This window comes from Dendrobates tinctorius, unplaced genomic scaffold, assembly GCF_039654945.1.
Source record: "Dendrobates tinctorius isolate UK_male_01 unplaced genomic scaffold, ASM3965494v1 ptg000445l, whole genome shotgun sequence".
Classification (NCBI taxonomy): domain Eukaryota; kingdom Metazoa; phylum Chordata; class Amphibia; order Anura; family Dendrobatidae; genus Dendrobates; species Dendrobates tinctorius.
Window position 1 is genome coordinate 731,053 of NW_027362107.1, and position 20,005 is coordinate 751,057.

Genomic DNA, 20,005 nt, shown 5'->3' on the forward strand with positions numbered 1-20,005 from the left:
GCAGAAAGAACTACCCCTTCGCCTAAGATGGTAGCAGGCTTGGTCACCACAGGAGAATCAGCAAAGAAGCTCCTAGAGAGGGCGTCTGCCTTGACATTCTTAGTTCCAGGAAGAAAAGAAACCACAAAATCAAAACGTGTAAAAAACAAGGCCCACCTAGCCTGTCTAGGGTTCAAGCGTTTAGCCGACTCTAGGTAAATCAAATTCTTGTGGTCAGTGAGGACCACGACTTGATGCTTAGCTCCCTCCAACCAATGTCTCCACTCCTCAAATGCCCATTTCATGGCCAACAGTTCCCTATTCCCCACATCATAGTTACGTTCAGATGGAGACAACTTTCGGGAAAAGAAAGCACAGGGATTCATTTTAGATGTTACTTTGTCCTTTTGGGACAAAACAGCTCCTGCACCAATCTCAGAAGCATCCACCTCTACCTGGAACGGAAGTGAGACATCAGGTTGCCGCAAAACCGGGGCGGAGGTGAATCTTCGCTTCAGCTCCTGAAAGGAAGAAACAGCCTCCGGAGACCAATTTAACACATCAGCACCCTTCTTAGTCAGATCAGTCAATGGCTTGGCAATACTAGAAAATTTTGCTATGAATTTCCGATAAAAATTAGCAAAACCCAAAAACTTCTGGAGGGCCTTCAAAGAAGTGGGCTGAACCCAATCGTAAATGGCCTGTACCTTGGCCGGGTCCATTTCAATAGTTGACGGGGACAAAATAAATCCCAAAAAAGAAATCCTCTGTACTCCAAAAAGGCATTTAGATCCTTTGACATACAGGGAATTCTCCCTCAAGATCCGGAACACAGTCCGAATATGTTCCACATGTGAATCCCAATCCTTGGAGAAGATCAAAATATCATCCAGATAGATAATCAAAAATTTATCGACAAAATCTCGGAAAATATCGTTCATGAAGCACTGGAAGACAGAAGGGGCATTAGTGAGCCCAAAAGGCATCACCAGGTACTCAAAATGTCCCTCTGGAGTATTAAACGCCGTCTTCCATTCATCCCCATGCTTAATGCGAATAAGATTATACGCCCCCCCGAGGTCAAGCTTGGTAAACCAGCAAGCACCTTTAACTCTGGAGAATAGATCAGAAATCAGGGGTAACGGATACTGATATTTAACAGTAATTTTGTGGAGGGCACGATAATCAATACAAGGTCTTAATGATCCATCCTTTTTGGCTACAAAAAAAAAACCAGCACCTAAGGGTGACGAGGATGGTCTAATATGACCCTTCTCCAACGCCTCCTTAATATAGGATCGCATAGCCTCGTGCTCGGGTTCAGATAGATTGAAGAGCCGACCCTTGGGAAATTTACACCCCGGGCTCAGTTCAATTGCACAGTCATAACTCCTATGAGGAGGCAAAGACGCAGACTCATTCTCACTAAATACATCATAAAAATCAGCCAAATAATCAGGAACATCATGTGACTGAGGAGAGGTGGATAACACCGGAGCCTCACTAAAGGCACACCGACAACCCCAACTCACCACAGACACAGATTTCCAATCCAAAACTGGATTATGAATTTGTAACCAGGGAAACCCCAGAACAATAGTATCATGCAGATTATGCAACACCAGAAATCTGCAATTTTCTTGATGGTCTGGGGCGACCCGCATTACCACCTGGGTCCAAAACTGAGGTTTATTTTTAACCAAAGGAGTAGCATCAATCCCCCTCAAAGGGATAGGCGTCTGCAGAGGTGTCATCGGAAATCCACAACGTTTAGCAAAATCCAAGTCCATTAGGTTTAGGGCTGCTCCCGAATCCACAAAAGCCTTGGCGGAAAATGTGGACAGGGAGCAGATCAGAGTAATTGCCAGAAGAAACTTAGGTTGAACACCACCCACAGCAAATGTGTGTGCAAAACGTTTCTCTCGTTTAGGGCAGACAGAAATAATATGCGAGGCATCACCACAGAAGAAACACAGCTTATTATGCCTTCTGAACTCCCGAAGTTGCGCCCCAGACAAAACTCTATCACATTGCATAGGTTCAGACATTTGTTCAACAGGTGGCAACACCTCTCGTGCAGCTTTGCGTTCGCGCAAACGCCGATCAACCTGAATGGCTAATGACATAGAATCGTCAAGACCAGAGGGAACAGGAAATCCCACCATAGTATCTTTTACGGCTTCTGACAACCCCTTCCGAAAGAGAGCAGCCAAGGCATTATCATTCCAGGTAGTAAGTACTGCCCACTTTCGGAATTTTTGACAGTACAACTCTGCAGAATCACGACCCTGGTTCAATGCCAGCAGGGTCTTTTCAGCCTGATCAATGGCATTAGGTTCGTCATACAACAACCCCAAGGCCTGAAAAAATGCGTTCACATTAGTCAGAATAGGATCATCTGGTTTCAAAGAAAACGCCCAATCCTGGGGATCGCCACGCAGCAAAGAGATGACAATTTTAACCTGCTGCGCGGAGCTCCCTGACGAGTTAGGCTTCAAGGCAAAAAATAATTTACAATTATTTTTGAAATTCAAAAATTTAGACCGATCCCCAAAAAATACATCAGGTGTAGGAATCTTTGGTTCAGCAGCATGTGAATGAGCAAGGTAGGTGGAAATTCCCCGCACTTCCGCAGCGAGCTGCTCCACACGATCAGACAATTGCTTTATCGCCATTGAGAGAAAAAAAAATTCCCCCTACGGCCTCAGAGATATAGAGGAAAAAATACACTTTTTTTTTTTTTTTTTTTTACAATTCTTTCCTGCTATTGAGTACCCTAGGATCTGCGGTATGGCGGGTGATTCTGTTATGATTGAGTCACCGTAGGAGGCAGACACAAAAATAGAAGCTACGTCCAGAAAACCAGAGAAGTTGGCAACTATCAGATTGCAGACCCCTGAACCTATCAACACAACTAGCAGTAGCCGTGGGGGGTTCCTACGATGCCCTAGACCCCTCGATCACAGCCGGAGCGCTAAATAGCCTAAAGACAGAAAAGGAAATCTAAACTGCCCCAGAGCAGACCCCAAAGTAAAAGGCAGCCCCCAACATATAATGATGGTGAAGCAAGATGAAAAAACACTGACACAGATAGAAAGATAGGCTGAGCAAACGATGGGGCCCAAGCTAGCTAAACAGAACAGGAAAGGAAGGTTGCTGTCTGCAATCTGCCAAAACCCTATCATAGACATAAGCCAACAAGCTGATATGAAAAAGACCCTGAAGCAGCTAGGCTTCAAAAACTAAATCAGCACTCAGGTATTTTCAGAAGACAGAGCTAAAGGAATTCAGCACACCCCAGCAGGGAATGGCAGAAATCCAGAAAAACAAAGCAAAACAAAGTCTAAGCACAAATGCAAAAGGCCGAGCAGAAAACTTAGCTTTAGAGGAGCAGGAATTCAGACTGGTCTCCAAAGATCCCACAGAGAAATCACCCGCAGGGCAGAAGGGCGTCGGCAGCCTTATATCCAGTCAGTAACTCCACTCAGCCAGTCATCATCATCAGACTCAGGTGTTTGATAATCAGGCTCATTACCTTTCTTTACCAGAAGAGGGAGTTCCTCGGGCCTCAGTAGTGAAGGGGAAAATGAACTCACAACAATATACCTAATGTCCCACAGCTATTGGCTGGGGAGGAAATAGCAAGTGCTCGCGCTGACCCTTTAAGAGGGCAGGAGTGCACGCATGCGAGCCCTAAAAACATTGCTAGAGGACCGCCTGGAAGCATGCAGAGCATGGGGAAGGGAAGAACTGACCGCAGTACGGGTGAGAGGAGAGACACGCCAGAGAACCCGCCTGTCAGAGCAGGACTCTGGTGTGGTGCTAACATCCGCTCAGATCGGACTGAGAAAAAAAAAAAATCACAGTATACTGCGAGTGGCCACCTATACCGTCCGAGACTCGCCAATGCAAATCAATGGGTGCGAGAGAAAACACGGGCGGCGCTCGGGCCATCTGTATGCCATGCAGCTCCTGCAGATACATTACCATGCTGTGGCTGCAGAGAGAAGCATTGCATAAGGATGTCATACGGATGCTATGTGGCAAAACTCACATTGTACTCGCATGACACTCGTCCTACTTTTCTGGATCAATATTGGGGCGATTTTTTTTTAACGCTAGTGGGAGCGAGGCTGACAACTGCAGTTATGGGGTTAATCGGGAGATATGGGGTTAACCTGCAAGTTAAAAGCATTCTGAAGCCGGTGTAGTCCCTGCACAGAAAGCTCGGCTACTGGGAGTAAATGAGCCTCACTCCCCCTGGCAGCCGCAGGCTTTCAGTCACAGGGATGCGGCCAGCGCCGACTGACAGCCGGCTCTAATGCTGAGCACCCCTGACTGAAAGCCCAAGGCAATATGCAGAAAAGTTACACTCTATCGTGCTAAAGCATGTCAGTGTGAAATATATTTGTTTTATTCCCTTATATAGCTCCATTAATTCCACAGCGCTGTACAGACATTATCATCGCTGTCCCTGATGGGGCTCACAATCTAAATTCCCTATCAGTATGTCTTTGGAATGTGGGAGGAAACCGGAGTACCCGGAGGAAACCCACAAACTCCTTGCAGATGTTGTCTGTGACGGACTCGGCTTCTGCTGAGCCCATCTTCCTTTTTAGAGTGGACCCTCTGGGCCGTGGCACCCGCCCACCTAGGGCGAGCTGACCTAGTGAGAACCCACCCCCTGTACAGCGAGTGTCAGAGGCTAGACCAAGTGGGTGAGCCACCTCGGCAGCTGGACCAGACGGCCGGCTCAAGGAGACACTATTAAGTGTCTGACAACAGGACGGACAGGATACCAAAGATAAAGCGAAGTCACACAGTTTCTTCCTCAAACGTGGATTCACACTTTATTCAGGTGCAGGGCACAAACAGTGAAACACGGCAGGATGCGTGCAAGGGCACGCCAAATGTTCCAGGCATAGTACGTGCACGAAAACATACCAGGGTCCAGGACAGGATACGTGATAGGGATCACACAAGAGTTCCTAGAAGGGATGCATGCTAGGACACGCCAGGATCCAAGACGGGGTGCGATGGCATCGGACTCCGGACTACTGGAAACGACCGACAGGGTCCTGGCATCAGGCTGCAGACATCAGCTCCGGACATCAGGCCGCAGTCATCTGGTTCCGGACCTCTGGCAACGGTCAGCAGGTTTCAGGAATCCGGCAGGCAAGCCAAGGTTCAAGGCAGGGTGCGTGCTTGGAGACACGCCAGGGTTCAAGGCAGGGTGCGTGCTTGGAGACACGCCAGGGTTCAAGGCAGGGTGCATGCTTGGAGACACGCCAAAGCACAAGGTAAGACAGAGTGCGTGTGAAGAGACACGCCAAGGCACGAGATACTAGACAGAGTCCTGCGCATGCAAAGGGGGCACACCAGGGTTAGGCGAGGCAGAGTCCTGTGCATGCAGAGAGGCACGTCAGGGTCAGGGTTCGGGCCTGTGCGTGCAAGAGGGCACGACAGGGGACATGGCAAGGCCTGTGCGTACTTTTACAGAAGCACGGGGAGGTATGCCATGTGCAGGCGAGGGCCTGCGCGTGCTTTAGAGAGCATGCAGAGCACAGTGCGGAAACAGCGTGAAGTGCAAGGGAGCACAGAGGGCACGGCTGCGGCACTGACAGACAGGCAAGACTCCAGCGAACCCGGCTGAGGCATGGCAGCGACAGCTGTCACTGACCGACAAGCTTGGCTGAGGCACAAGCAGGCGGGCACAGCTAGGGCGGGCATGGCTGAGGCACAAACAGGAGGCTAGGAAGGCCAGGCGTATGCAAAGAGCACACGAAGCAGCAAGGGAAGACAAGACGAGAAACAAGGCAGAGCTTAAGCAGAGTACAGAACCAGGTACGGAAGCATAGGCAGAAACACGGAACAGAGCAGGATCAGAGCTAGCAGCGGAGCGTAGGCCGAAGCCCAGAGCCGGGCCAAGGGAGAACCTTGGGACTAGCCTAGAAACGTGCAAGAGAGCACAATAGGAAAGAGTCTAGCAGCGGAGCGTAGGCCGAAGCCCAGAGCCGGGCCAAGGCAGAGCCTTGGGACTAGACATGGAAAGGAGCACAAGAGGAAAGAAAGGAGGGATGGTGCGTGTGCCAGGGAGCACTACAGAGCACCATAGGAGAGAGCGAGGCAGAGCAAGCAAAGACTGAGACCATAGGGAGGAACAAGGCAGAGCAAGGCAAGGTACGAAACAAGGCATGGCGAAAACAGGCAAGGCAGAGAATAACAGAAGGACTACAAGTCCAAGCAGGACAAGGACAAACATGGCACAACGGACAAACATAAGACAAGGCACGGGACAAGAGATGGAGTACGAGCACGGAGCGTGTGCAGAGACGCACGACAGAGCAGAGTGCAAGGGCACAGAATAGAGGGAGCGACCCAGCAGACCAAGCGGCCATGCAGGGAAGCAACACAATACTCAGGCCCTGAGCATAGGAAGGGGCGGTCTAATATAGGGCATAGCACCTCCTCTTCCGGGTCAGGACCAGGGGAGAACTTCCTAGTTCAGATGCTCCAGGATCACAGAGCGCAGTCACATGATCAGGGTTTCAGACATGACGAGATGATCACAGAACCAGACAGTGCAGGATCTTAGGAAACCTCACATGATCAAGGTTTCAGACATGACGAGATGATTGCAGAACCAGACAGTGCAGGATCCTAGGAAAGACACATGATCAGGGATTCTAGACATGACGAGATGATCACAGATCCAGACAGTGCAGGATCCTAGGAAATGTCACATGATCAGGGATTCTAGACATGACGAGAAGATCACAGAAGGCAAAGCAGAAACGCAGGCATCCTGCAGCTCAGCAGACATGAGGTGAGTGTGCACACTGCTCTAGGGACCAAGCAGGATAGCAGACATGAGATGCGCGTGCACACCGCTCCAGGGTCATGAGGTAAAACAGACATGGCGGACATAACAGACTTGGCGAGCATGACATTGTCCTTGGTGGGATTCGAACCCAGGACTCCACCGCTGCAAGACTGCAGTGCTAACCACTGAGCCACCGTATCTAGTACTAACCACTGAGCCACTCTGCCGCCCATATGAAATATGAATAACAATACTGCTTCAGTGACTACAGTGGAAGCCATTCGTCCTCTGCCGCTCGTCCTCTGCCGCTCGTCCTCTGCCTCTCGTCCTCTGCCTCTCGTCCTCTGCCGCTCGTCCTCTGCCTCTAGTCCTCTGCCGCTCGTCCTCTGTCTCTCGTCCTCTGACGCTCGTCCTTTGCCGCTCCTGTTCTGCCGCTCGTCCTCTGCCTCTCGTCCTCTGCTGCTCGTCTTCTGCCGCTCGTCTTCTGACGCTCGTCCTCTGCCTCTCGTCCTCTGCCTCTCGTCCTCTGCCGCTCGTCCTCTGCCTCTAGTCCTCTGGCGCTCGTCCTGCCTCTCGTCCTTTGCCGCTCCTGTTCTGCCTCTCGTCCTCTGCCTCTCGTCCTCTGCCTCTCGTCCTCTGCCTCTCGTCCTCTGCCGCTCGTCCTCTGCCGCTCGTCCTCTGCCTCTAGTCCTCTGGCGCTCGTCCTGCCTCTCGTCCTTTGCCGCTCCTGTTCTGCCGCTCGTCCTCTGCCTCTCGTCCTCTGCCTCTCGTCCTCTGCCTCTCGTCCTCGTCCTCTGCCACTCGTCCTCTGCCTCTAGTCCTCTGGCGCTCGTCCTGCCTCTCGTCCTTTGCCGCTCCAGTTCTGCCTCTCGTCCTCTGCCGCTCGTCCTCTGCCGCTCGTCCTCTGCCTCTAGTCCTCTGCCACTCGTCCTGTCTCTCGTCCTCTGCTGCTCCTGTTCTGCCGCTTGTCCTCTGCCTCTCGTCCTCTGCCGCTCATCCTCTGCCTCTCGTCCTCTGCCGCTCATCCTCTGCCTCTCGTCCTCTGCCGCTCGCCCTCTGTCTCTCGTCCTCTGCTGCTCCTGTTCTGCCGCTCGTCCTCTACCGCTCGTCCTCTGCCGCTCATCCTCTGCCTCTCATCCTCTGCCGCTCTTGTTCTGCCGCTCGTCCTCTGCCTCTAGTCCTCTGCCACTCGTCCTGTCTCTCGTCCTCTGCCGCTCCTGTTCTGCCGCTCGTCCTGTCTCTCGTCCTCTGCCGCTCCTGTTCTGCCGCTCGTCCTCTGCCGCTCATCCTCTGCCACTCGTCCTCTGCCGCTTCTGTTCTGCCGCTCGTCCTCTGCCGCTCCTGTTCTGCCGCTCGTCCTTTGTCTCTCGTCCTCTGCCACTCATCCTGTCTCTCGTCCTCTGCCGCTCCTGTTCTGCCGCTCATCCTCTGCCACTCATCCTGTCTCTCGTCCTCTGTCGCTCGTCCTCTGCCGCTCGTCGTCTGCCACTCATCCTCTGCCTCTCGTCCTCTGCCGCTCCTGTTCTGCCGCTCGTCCTCTGTCTCTCGTCCTCTGCCACTCGTCCTGTCTCTCGTCCTCTGCCGCTCCTGTTCTGCCGCTCGTCGTCTGCCTCTCGTCGTCTGCCTCTCGTCCTCTGCCGCTCATCCTCTGCCTCTCGTCCTCTGCCGCTTCTGTTCTGCCTCTCGTCCTCTGCCTCTCGCCCTCTGCCGCTCATCCTCTGCCTCTCGTCCTCTGCCGCTCCTGTTCTGCCGCTCGTCCTCTGCCTCTAGTCCTTTGCCACTCGTCCTGTCTCTCGTCCTCTGGCGCTCCTGTTCTGCCGCTCGTTCTCTGCCGCTCATCCTCTGCCACTCGTCCTCTGCCGCTTCTGTTCTGCCGCTCGTCCTCTGCCTCTCGTCCTCTGCCGCTCCTGTTCTGCAGCTCGTCCTCCCTCTGTCTCTCGTCCTCTGCCGCTCGTCCTCTGCCGCTTCTGTTCTGCCGCTCGTCCTCTGCCTCTCGTCCTCTGCCGCTCCTGTTCTGCCGCTCGTCCTCCCTCTGTCTCTCGTCCTCTGCCACTCGTCCTGTCTCTCGTCCTCTGCCGCTCGTCCTCTGCCGTTCATCCTATCCCTCTCGTCCTCTGCCGCTCCTATTCTGCCGCTCGTCCTCTGTCTCTCGTCCTCTGCCACTCGTCCTGTCTCTCGTCCTCTGCCGCTCCTGTTCTGCCGCTCGTCCTCTGCCTCTCGTCCTCTGACGCTCATCCTCTGCCTCTCGTCCTCTGCCGCTCATCCTCTGCCTCTCGTCCTCTGCCGCTCCTGTTCTGCCTCTCGTCCTCTGCCTCTCATCCTCTGCCTCTCGTCCTCTGTCGCTCCTGTTCTGCCGCTCGTCCTCTGCCACTCGTCCTCTGCCGCTCATCCTCTGCCTCTCGTCCTCTGCCGCTCCTATTCTGCCGCTCGTCCTCTGCCTCTAGTCCTCTGCCACTCGTCCTGTCTCTCGTCCTCTGCCGCTCGTCCTCTGCCTCTCGTCCTCTGCCGCTCCTGTTCTGCCACTTGTCCTCTGCCTCTCGTCCTCTGCCGCTCCTGTTCTGCTGCTCGTCCTCCGTCTCTCGTCCTCTGCCGCTCCTGTTCTGCCGCTCGTCCTCTGTCTCTCGTCCTCTGCCGCTCCAGTTCTGCCGCTCGTCCTCTGCCTCTCGTCCTCTGCCGCTCCTGTTCTGCCGCTTGTCCTCTGCCTCTCGTCCTCTGCCGCTCCTATTCTGACGCTCGTCCTCTGCCTCTAGTCCTCTGCCACTCGTCCTCTGCCGCTCCTGTTCTGCCGCTCGTCCTCTGCCTCTCGTCCTCTGCCGCTCCTATTCTGCCGCTCGTCCTCTGCCTCTAGTCCTCTGACACTCGTCCTGTCTCTCGTCCTCTGCCGCTCGTCCTCTGCCTCTCGTCCTCTGCCGCTCCTGTTCTGCCACTTGTCCTCTGCCTCTCGTCCTCTGCCGCTCCTGTTCTGCTGCTCGTCCTCCGTCTCTCGTCCTCTGCCGCTCCTGTTCTGCCGCTCGTCCTCTGTCTCTCGTCCTCTGCCGCTCCAGTTCTGCCTCTCATCCTCTGCCGCTCCTGTTCTGCCGCTTGTCCTCTGCCTCTCGTCCTCTGCCGCTCCTATTCTGACGCTCGTCCTCTGCCTCTAGTCCTCTGCCACTCGTCCTCTGCCGCTCCTGTTCTGCCGCTCGTCCTCTGCCTCTCGTCCTCTGCCGCTCGTCCGCTGCCGCTCCTGTTCTGCCGCTTGTCCTCTGCCTCTCGTCCTCTGCCGCTCCTGTTCTGCTGCTCATCCTCTGTCTCTCGTCCTCTGCCGCTCGTCCTCTGCCGCTCGTCTTCTGCCGCTCATCTTCCACTGATAAAATAAAGGGACACAAATAGGCTGAATAAAGCATTTACCTGTGGAGAAATGGAGACATAAAAGACCTTGTATCATTGCCAGAAAATGATGGTACACCTGGAAATATGCCTAACATTAGAGGATCTAGTCTGGCTTGTCGGATGAGACGTGTAAATGGTTGGATGAGAAAATCTGGTCAGCGTTCAGAGTTTGCTTCTGTAAACCATGGAGCCTGAGCGCAATTCCTCACACATCCCGTGTGCTAGTTCCATCCATAATGAAATCCTCTGTGATACGTAGAGATACGGCAATGACTTGGAAAGCTCTGCAAAAAATATGGGTTAACTTGGTGACTAAGTACTTGGATCTATGGACTCGCTCAGGATTTAAACAAGGTAAAGAAAATCAGTTATTTTTGGAATGGCGAAAAACGTGATCGTGAGAGTGGGAAACCTGCTGCATGATTCTGAGATGGTGCGCCGGCGGAGGGGCTATAACTACAGGCTGCGTGACCTCAGGGGCAGAAATTTACAGAGCCGCTCCAAGATGTCTCAGAAGAGGTGATAGGATGGGCGGGACAATATTATAAAGATAAACGTATGGTGAAGATCGGCGCTCTATGAACAGTGACAGACGTACTGACACCCATGTCGTCAGGGTTAGTGTTTGGAAGGTTGGAAGTTATGAAGAAACATGAGAATTGGAGAGTTACACAATATTGAATAATACATAGGGTTAGGGGTAACGTTGGGGTTAGGGTTAACATTAGGGTTAGGGTTAACGTTGGGGTTAGGGTTAATGTTAGGGTTAACATTAGGACTAAGGTTAACGTTAGGGTTAATGTTAGGGTTAACATTAGGATTAAGGTTAACATTAGGGTTAATATTAGGGTTAATTTTAGTGTTAGTGTTAGGGTTAATTTTAGTGTTAGGATTAATGTTAGGGTTAGGGTTATTGTTAGGGTTAATGTTAGGGTTCGGGTTAATGTTAGGGTTACACATCGGGTTAATGTTAGGGTTAATTTTAGTGTTAGTGTTAATGTTAGGGTTAGGGTTATTGTTAGGGTTAATGTTAGGGTTAATTTTAGTGTTAGGGTTAATGTTAGGGTTCGGGTTAATGTTGGGGTTAATTTTAGTGTTAATGTTAGGGTTAATGTTAGGGTTAATGTTAGGGTTCGGGTTAATGTTAGGGTTCGGGTTATTGTTAGGGTTAATGTTAGGGTTCGGGTTATTGTTAGGGTTAATGTTAGGCTTATTGTTAGGGTTAATGTTAGGGTTCGGGTTAATGTTAGGGTTAATGTTAGGGTTATGGTTATTGTTAGGGTTCAGGTTATTGTTAGGGTTAATGTTAGGGTTAGGGTTGTTAGGGTTAATGTTAGGGTTCGGGTTAATGTTAGGGTTAGGGTTATTGTTAGGGTTAATGTTAGGGTTATGGTTAGGGTTATTGTTAATGTTAGGGTTCGGGTTAATGTTAGGGTTAAACATAGGGTTAATGTTAGGGTTAATTTTAGTGTTAGTGTTCATGTTAGGGTTAATGTTCGGGTTATTGTTAGGGTTAATGTTAGGGTTAGGGTTATTGTTAGGGTTAATGTTAGGGTTCGGGTTAATGTTAGGGTTAGGGTTAATGTTAGGGTTATGGTTATTGTTAGGGTTATTGTTAGGATTAATGTTAGGGTTCGGGTTAATGTTAGGGTTTGGGTTAATGTTAGGGTTACACATCGGGTTAATGTTAGGGTTAATTTTAGTGTTAGTGTTAATGTTAGGGTTATTGTTAGGGTTAATGTTAGGGTTAATTTTAGTGTTAGGGTTAGGGTTAATGTTAGGGTTCGGGTTAATGTTAGGGTTAAACATAGGGTTAATTTTAGTGTTAATGTTAGGGTTAATGTTAGGGTTAATGTTAGGGTTCGGGTTATTGTTAGGGTTAATGTTAGAGTTCGGGTTATTGTTAGGGTTAATGTTAGGGTTAGGGTTATTGTTAGGGTTAATGTTAGGGTTAATGTTAGGGTTATGGTTATTGTTAGGGTTAATGTTAGGGTTCGGGTTAATGTTAGGGTTAGGGTTATTGTTAGGGTTAATGTTAGGGTTATGGTTAGGGTTAGGGTTAATGTTAGGGTTCGAGTTAATGTTAGGGTTAAACATAGGGTTAATGTTAGGGTTAATTTTAGTGTTAGTGTTCATGTTAGGGTTAATGTTAGGTTTAGGGTTAATGTTAGGGTTCGAGTTATTGTTAGGGTTAGGGTTATTGTTAGGGTTAATGTTAGGGTTCGGGTTAACGTTAGGGTTAATGTTAGGGTTACGGTTATTGTTAGGGTTCGGGTTATTGTTAGGGTTAATGTTAGGGTTAATGTTAGGGTTCGGGTTAATGTTATTGTTAGGGTTAATGTTAGGGTTAGGGTTAGTGTTAATGTTAGGGTTAATGTTAGGGTTATGGTTATCGTTAGGGTTAATGGTAGGGTTATGGTTAGGGTTATGGTTATTGTTAGGGTTCGGGTTATTGTTAGGGTTAATGTTAGGGTTAATGTTAGGGTTCGGGTTAATGTTAGGGTTAGGGTTATTGTTAGGGTTAATGTTAGGGTTAGGGTTAATGTTAGGGTTCGAGTTAATGTTAGGGTTAAACATAGGGTTAATTTTAGTGTTAGTGTTCATGTTAGGGTTAATGTTAGGGTTAATGTTAGGGTTATGGTTAATGTTAGGGTTCGAGTTATTGTTAGGGTTAGGGTTATTGTTAGGGTTAATGTTAGGGTTCGGGTTAACGTTGGGGTTAATGTTAGGGTTATGGTTATTGTTAGGGTTCGGGTTATTGTTAGGGTTAATGTTAGGGTTAATGTTATTGTTAGGGTTAATGTTAGGGTTATGGTTAGGGTTAGTGTTAATGTTAGGGTTAATGTTAGGGTTATGGTTATTGTTAGGGTTAATGTTAGGGTTATGGTTAGGGTTAGTGTTAATGTTAGGGTTAATGTTAGGGTTATTGTTAGGGTTAATGTTAGGGTTATGGTTAGGGTTATGGTTATTGTTAGGGTTCAGGTTATTGTTAGGGTTAATGTTAAGGTTAATGTTAGGGTTCGGGTTAATGTTAGGGTTAGGGTTAATTTAGGGTTATGGTTATTGTTAGGGTTAATGTTAGGGTTATGGTTAGGGTTAGTGTTAATGTTAGGGTTCGGGTTAATGTTAGGGTTAAACATAGGGTTAATGTTAGGGTTAATGTTAGGGTTATGGTTAGGGTTAGTGTTAATGTTAGGGTTAATGTTAGGGTTAGGGTTATTGTTAGGGTTAATGGTAGGGTTATGGTTAGGGTTATGGTTATTGTTAGGGTTCGGGTTATTGTTAGGGTTAATGTTAGGGTTAATGTTAGGGTTCGGGTTAATGTTAGGGTTAATGTTAGGGTTAGGGTTATTGTTAGGGTTAATGTTAGGGTTATGGTTAGGGTTAATGTTAGGGTTCGAGTTAATGTTAGGGTTAAACATAGGGTTAATGTTAGGGTTAATTTTAGTGTTAGTGTTCATGTTAGGGTTAATGTTAGGGTTAGGGTTAATGTTAGAGTTCGAGTTATTGTTAGGGTTATTGTTAGTGTTAATGTTAGGGTTCGGGTTAACGTTAGGGTTAATGTTAGGGTTATGGTTATTGTTAGGGTTTGGGTTATTGTTAGGGTTAATGTTAGGGTTAATGTTAGGGTTAATGTTATTGTTAGGGTTAATGTTAGGGTTATGGTTAGGGTTAGTGTTAATGTTAGGGTTATGGTTAGGGTTAGTGTTAATGTTAGGGTTAATGTTAGGGTTAGGGTTATTGTTAGGGTTAATGTTAGGGTTATGGTTAGGGTTAGTGTTAATGTTAGGGTTATGGTTAGGGTTAGTGTTAATGTTAGGGTTAATGTTAGGGTTAGGGTTATTGTTAGGGTTAATGTTAGGGTTATGGTTAGGGTTATGGTTATTGTTAGGGTTCGGGTTATTGTTAGGGTTATTGTTAGGGTTAATGTTAGGGTTATGGTTAGGGTTAGTGTTAATGTTAGGGTTATGGTTATTGTTAGGGTTAGGGTTATGGTTATTGTTAGGGTTATGGTTATTGTTAGGGTTAATGTTAGGGTTATGGTTAATGTTAGGGTTCGGGTTATTGTTAGGGTTATTGTTAGGGTTAATGTTAGGGTTATGGTTAGGGTTAGTGTTAATGTTAGGGTTCGGGTTATTGTTAGGGTTAATGTTAGGGTTAATGTTAGGGTTAATGTTATTGTTAGGGTTAATGTTAGGGTTATGGTTAGTGTTAATGTTAGGGTTAATGTTAGGGTTATGGTTATTGTTAGGGTTAATGTTAGGGTTATGGTTAGGGTTAGTGTTAATGTTAGGGTTAATGTTAGGGTTAGGGTTATTGTTAGGGTTAATGTTAGGGTTATGGTTAGGGTTATGGTTATTGTTAGGGTTCGGGTTATTGTTAGGGTTAATGTTAGGGTTAATGTTATTGTTAGGGTTAATGTTAGGGTTATGGTTATTGTTAGGGTTAATGTTAGGGTTATGGTTAGGGTTAGTGTTAATGTTAGGGTTAATGTTAGGGTTAGGGTTATTGTTAGGGTTAATGTTAGGGTTATGGTTAGGGTTAGTGTTAATGTTAGGGTTAATGTTAGGGTTAGGGTTATTGTTAGGGTTAATGTTAGGGTTATGGTTAGGGTTATGGTTATTGTTAGGGTTCGGGTTATTGTTAGGGTTAATGTTAGGGTTAGGGTTAGTGTTAGGGTTATGGTTATTGTTAGGGTTAGGGTTAGTGTTAGGGTTATTGTTAGGGTTAGGGTTATTGTTAGGGTTAATGTTAGGGTTATGGTTAGGGTTATGGTTATTGTTAGGGTTATGGTTATTGTTAGGGTTAATGTTAGGGTTAGGGTTAGTGTTAGGGTTAATGTTAGGGTTAGGGTTATTGTTAGGGTTAATGTTAGGGTTATGGTTAGGGTTATGGTTATTGTTAGGGTTCGGGTTATTGTTAGGGTTAATGTTAGGGTTAGGGTTAGTGTTAGGGTTATGGTTATTGTTAGGGTTAATGTTAGGGTTATGGTTAGGGTTAGTGTTAGGGTTATTGTTAGGGTTAGGGTTATTGTTAGGGTTAATGTTAGGGTTATGGTTAGGGTTATGGTTATTGTTAGGGTTATGGTTATTGTTAGGGTTAATGTTAGGGTTATGGTTAGGGTTAGGGTTAGTGTTAGGGTTATGGTTATTGTTAGGGTTAATGTTAGGGTTATGGTTAGGGTTAGTGTTAGGGTTAATGTTAGGGTTAGGGTTATTGTTAGGGTTATGGTTATTGTTAGGGTTAATGTTAGGGTTAATGTTAGGGTTCGGGTTAATGTTAGGGTTATGGTTATTGTTAGGGTTAATGTTAGGGTTAATGTTAGGGTTAGTGTTAATGTTAGGGTTCGGGTTAATGTTAGGGTTAAACATAGGGTTAAGGTTAGGGTTAGGGTTAGGGTTAGGGTTATTGTTAGGGTTAATGTTAGGGTTAGTGTTAGGGTTATGGTTATTGTTAGGGTTAATGTTAGGGTTATGGTTAGGGTTAGTGTTAGGGTTATTGTTAGGGTTAGGGTTATTGTTAGGGTTAATGTTAGGGTTATGGTTAGGGTTATGGTTATTGTTAGGGTTATGGTTATTGTTAGGGTTAATGTTAGGGTTATGGTTAGGGTTAGGGTTAGTGTTAGGGTTATGGTTATTGTTAGGGTTAATGTTAGGGTTATGGTTAGGGTTAGTGTTAGGGTTAATGTTAGGGTTAGGGTTATTGTTAGGGTTATGGTTATTGTTAGGGTTAATGTTAGGGTTAATGTTAGGGTTCGGGTTAATGTTAGGGTTATGGTTATTGTTAGGGTTAATGTTAGGGTTAATGTTAGGGTTAGTGTTAATGTTAGGGTTCGGGTTAATGTTAGGGTTAAACATAGGGTTAAGGTTAGGGCTATTTATGGTTTTGACATGACATACAGTAATCTACCCTCAGACAGAGATTCCCACTGCCCCAAATGTAAAGGGTGCCAAGCAGATCTGGGTCGGGGTTGTGACGATTCCAGTATTGGGGAAGAGCAGTCAGTGAGGTCGGTGCTGAAGATGTCATTGAAATAACGTAACGTGACATGTGACTTACGGGCTCCTTCATAGCATTCTCACAATCTCCAAACCATGAATATTGAGAAACCGGTTGTCAATGGCAACGCCTCCGGAAGGCGAAATAAGGTAAATTGTTACTTCCTTTGTAAAAAACAGAAATGGAGTAAAGAGAAACAAACAAAACGTTTCTTGTAAGATGCAGGAATTTAATTGTACGTCATTCTAGATCTACAGAAGTGAAGTGAGTGTTTGGTCCCTTCGTGAATCCAGAATGGGATCTACTGGAGGAGTCACAGGGAAGCCTGGCGGATCGGAGGGCCTCATAACGTTCTGGGAGACAGATCTTCATTCTTGTATTAAGTTAGAGGGGCTAAAGTAGGCTGGCTTAGGGAAATGTTGGGGTCTTCATGTTTGTAGTAGTTAAGTTTTTACTTTGTAATGCTCATTTTAAAAAAAATCCACATTCATTTTCTTTTCTGTAAAAATATTGAAAATTATTTAATAAAGAGTTCTACTTAACAAAAAAGGTCATAGCCACCCAATGATATCCTTTTGATAACGAGTCGTTGTAGGGGGACACAGCGAGCCTGTGGAAGAAGGGACTCTGCTCAGATGACATCAAAGGAGAAGTTCTTGGATTAAATGCTAAATGTGGAAAGCTAACACTGCACATCACCCTGAAAACACCATCCTCACCATCAAACATGGTGGTGGCAGCATCATGTTGTTGGGAGGCTTTTCCACAGCAGGGGCAGGAAAGCTGGTCAGAGGTGATGGAAAGATGGATGGAGCCAAATACAGGGCAATTCTGGAGGAAAACCTTTTAAAGGCTGCAGAAAATTTGAGACTGGGGGGTGGGTTCACCTTCCAGCAGGACAGTGACCCTCAACATCCTACCACAACTACAATGGAGGGTTTAGATCAGAGCATATTCCTGTGTGTGAACGGCGCAGTCACAGACACAGATCCCAGAGAATCTGATCACGTCTGCATCCAATGTCACTGAGCGAGAGCGAGGGGGCAAAGAAGAAGGGGCAAAATGTCACCTCTAGATGAGCAAAGCTGGAGAGACCGAACCTAATAGATTGGAGCGAGAGGTGAGAGAAACTGACCCCCAAAAACTGGAGCGAAAGGTGGTCCTACAAAGGACTGACTCAGGGGGCTGAATACAAATGCACAATGCTCAGATTTACATTTTTAGCATATATTGAAAACCTCGCATCATTTCCTTTACACGTCATAAATACGTGTTACTTTATATTCGCATCACAGAATAATATACATGTATGTTTACTGGTGTAATGTGAAAGCATGTTTTAAGAGTTCACAAGGTATGAAGACTTTTTCAAGGTACTGTATGTGTCACGTGGCACCCATGAGCGCTTCATTTATTCTCTTGCAGTATTCATGAATGCAGCCATCCCCATTGCTGCCGTGCTGATAGTAAGTATCTGATCCTTGTCCCAGTGGCTGCTGGTGCTGCTGCCATCACGATCGCTGCTATAGCTACCACCTGCCGCTTGCGCCACTGTTGCTGGCCCCTGCTGCTTGCACCACTGTTGCTGGCCCCTGCTGCTTGCGCCACTGTTGCTGGCCCCTGCTGCTTGCGCCACTGTTGCTGGCCCCTGCCGCTTGCGCCACTGTTGCTGGCCCCTGCTGCCACTGCCCCCATCTGCTGCTCCTGCAGCCACTATCGCTGCCCCTGCTGCTGCCGCTATCACTCCTGCTGCTATCACTACCACCTGCTGCCGCCATTACTGCTGCCCCTTGCTGCTGCCACCACCATAACTGCCCCGACTGCTGACGCATTTCTCCCTTCTGTTTTATCCAGACATTTGTGGTTCATGTCCATCTCCTGAGCCGCGAGGACTTCTCTCCAGCCGTGGCTTTTGCCTCCCTCTCTCTGTTCCACATCCTGGTGACGCCATTATTCTTACTGTCCAGTGTGGTCCGATCTACCGTCAAGGCTCTGGTCAGGTACATAAGCCATAGTGGTGCTGAGAAGGGCCGTGGGGCTAACAATGAGCAGTGCGGGTGCTGGGCAGAGACGGCTCGTTGTGTCCCAGTGTATCGAACATCCTGGCAGCCTGGAGTGACCTGCAGATGGCAAACAGTGGGCTCGTCAGTCTGACTTTCTCTCCTCGGTTGGACGGCTGCGCGGCTCCTGGAATGTTAGTGATGTCTCTTTCTCTCCTCGGTTGGACGGCTGCGCGGCTCCTGTAATGTTAGTGATGTCTCTTTCTCTCCTCGGTTGGACGGCTGCGCGGCTCCTGGAATGTTAGTGATGTCTCTTTCTCTCCTCGGTTGGACGGCTGCGCGGCTCCTGTAATGTTAGTGATGTCTCTTTCTCTCCTCGGTTGGACGGCTGCGCGGCTCCTGGAATGTTAGTGATGTCTCTTTCTCTCCTCGGTTGGACGGCTGCGCGGCTCCTGGAATGTTAGTGATGTCTCTTTCTCTCCTCGGTTGGACGGCTGCGCGGCTCCTGTAATGTTAGTGATGTCTCTTTCTCTCCTCGGTTGGACGGCTGCGCAGCTCCTGTAATGTTAGTGATGTCTCTTTCTCTCCTCGGTTGGACGGCTGCGCGGCTCCTGTAATATTAGTGATGTCTCTTTCTCTCCTCGGTTGGACGGCTGTGTGGCTCCTGGAATGTTAGTGATGTCTCTTTCTCTCCTCGGTTGGACGGCTGCGCGGCTCCTGTAATGTTAGTGATGTCTCTTTCTCTCCTCGGTTGGACGGCTGCGCGGCTCCTGGAATGTTAGTGATGTCTCTTTCTCTCCTCGGTTGGACGGCTGCGCGGCTCCTGGAATGTTAGTGATGTCTCTTTCTCTCCTCGGTTGGACGGCTGCGTGGCTCCTGTAATGTTAGTGATGTCTCTTTCTCTCCTCGGTTGGACGGCTGCGCGGCTCCTGTAATGTTAGTGATGTCTCTTTCTCTCCTCGGTTGGACGGCTGCGCGGCTCCTGTAATGTTAGTGATGTCTCTTTCTCTCCTCGGTTGGACGGCTGCGCGGCTCCTGTAATGTTAGCGATGTCTCTTTCTCTCCTCGGTTGGACGGCTGCGCGGCTCCTGTAATGTTAGTGATGTCTCTTTCTCTCCTCGGTTGGACGGCTGCGCGGCTCCTGGAATGTTAGCGATGTCTCTTTCTCTCCTCGGTTGGACGGCTGCGCGGCTCCTGTAATGTTAGTGATGTCGCTTTCTCTCCTCGGTTGGACGGCTGCGCGGCTCCTGTAATGTTAGTGATGTCTCTTTCTCTCCTCGGTTGGACGGCTGCGCGGCTCCTGTAATGTTAGTGATGTCTCTTTCTCTCCTCGGTTGGACGGCTGCGCGGCTCCTGTAATGTTAGTGATGTCTCTTTCTCTCCTCGGTTGGATGGCTGCGCGGCTCCTATAATGTTAGTGATATCTCTTTCTCTCCTCGGTTGGACGGCTGCGCGGCTCCTGTAATGTTAGTGATGTCTCTTTCTCTCCTCGGTTGGACGGCTGCGCGGCTCCTGGAATGTTAGTGATGTCTCTTTCTCTCCTCGGTTGGACGGCTGCGCGGCTCCTGTAATGTTAGTGATGTCTCTTTCTCTCCTCGGTTGGACGGCTGCGCGGCTCCTGTAATGTTAGTGATGTCTCTTTCTCTCCTCGGTTGGACGGCTGCGCGGCTCCTGTAATGTTAGTGATGTCTCTTTCTCTCCTCGGTTGGACGGCTGCGCGGCTCCTGGAATGTTAGTGATGTTTCTTTCTCTCCTCGGTTGGACGGCTGCGCGGCTCCTGTAATGTTAGTGATGTCTCTTTCTCTCCTCGGTTGGACGGCTGCGCGGCTCCTGT

General features: G+C 48.4%; 1 protein-coding gene across 5 annotated transcripts in view; it reads left to right on the forward strand.

Moving 5' to 3' along the window:
* ABCC8 (ATP binding cassette subfamily C member 8) overlaps window positions 1-20,005 on the forward strand; it is a 280,298-nt gene that overhangs the window by 133,137 nt on the left and 127,156 nt on the right. For all 5 annotated transcript variants that reach the window (XR_012227547.1, XR_012227546.1, XM_073564298.1 and 2 more), the window contains 2 exons: window positions 17,597-17,637; window positions 18,026-18,171. Coding sequence is in view for 3 of the 5 variants with exons in the window: in XM_073564298.1 (XP_073420399.1) it covers window positions 17,597-17,637; window positions 18,026-18,171 (187 nt within the window). In the remaining 2 variants the exon portion in view is untranslated. The remainder of the gene's footprint in view (window positions 1-17,596; window positions 17,638-18,025; window positions 18,172-20,005) is intronic.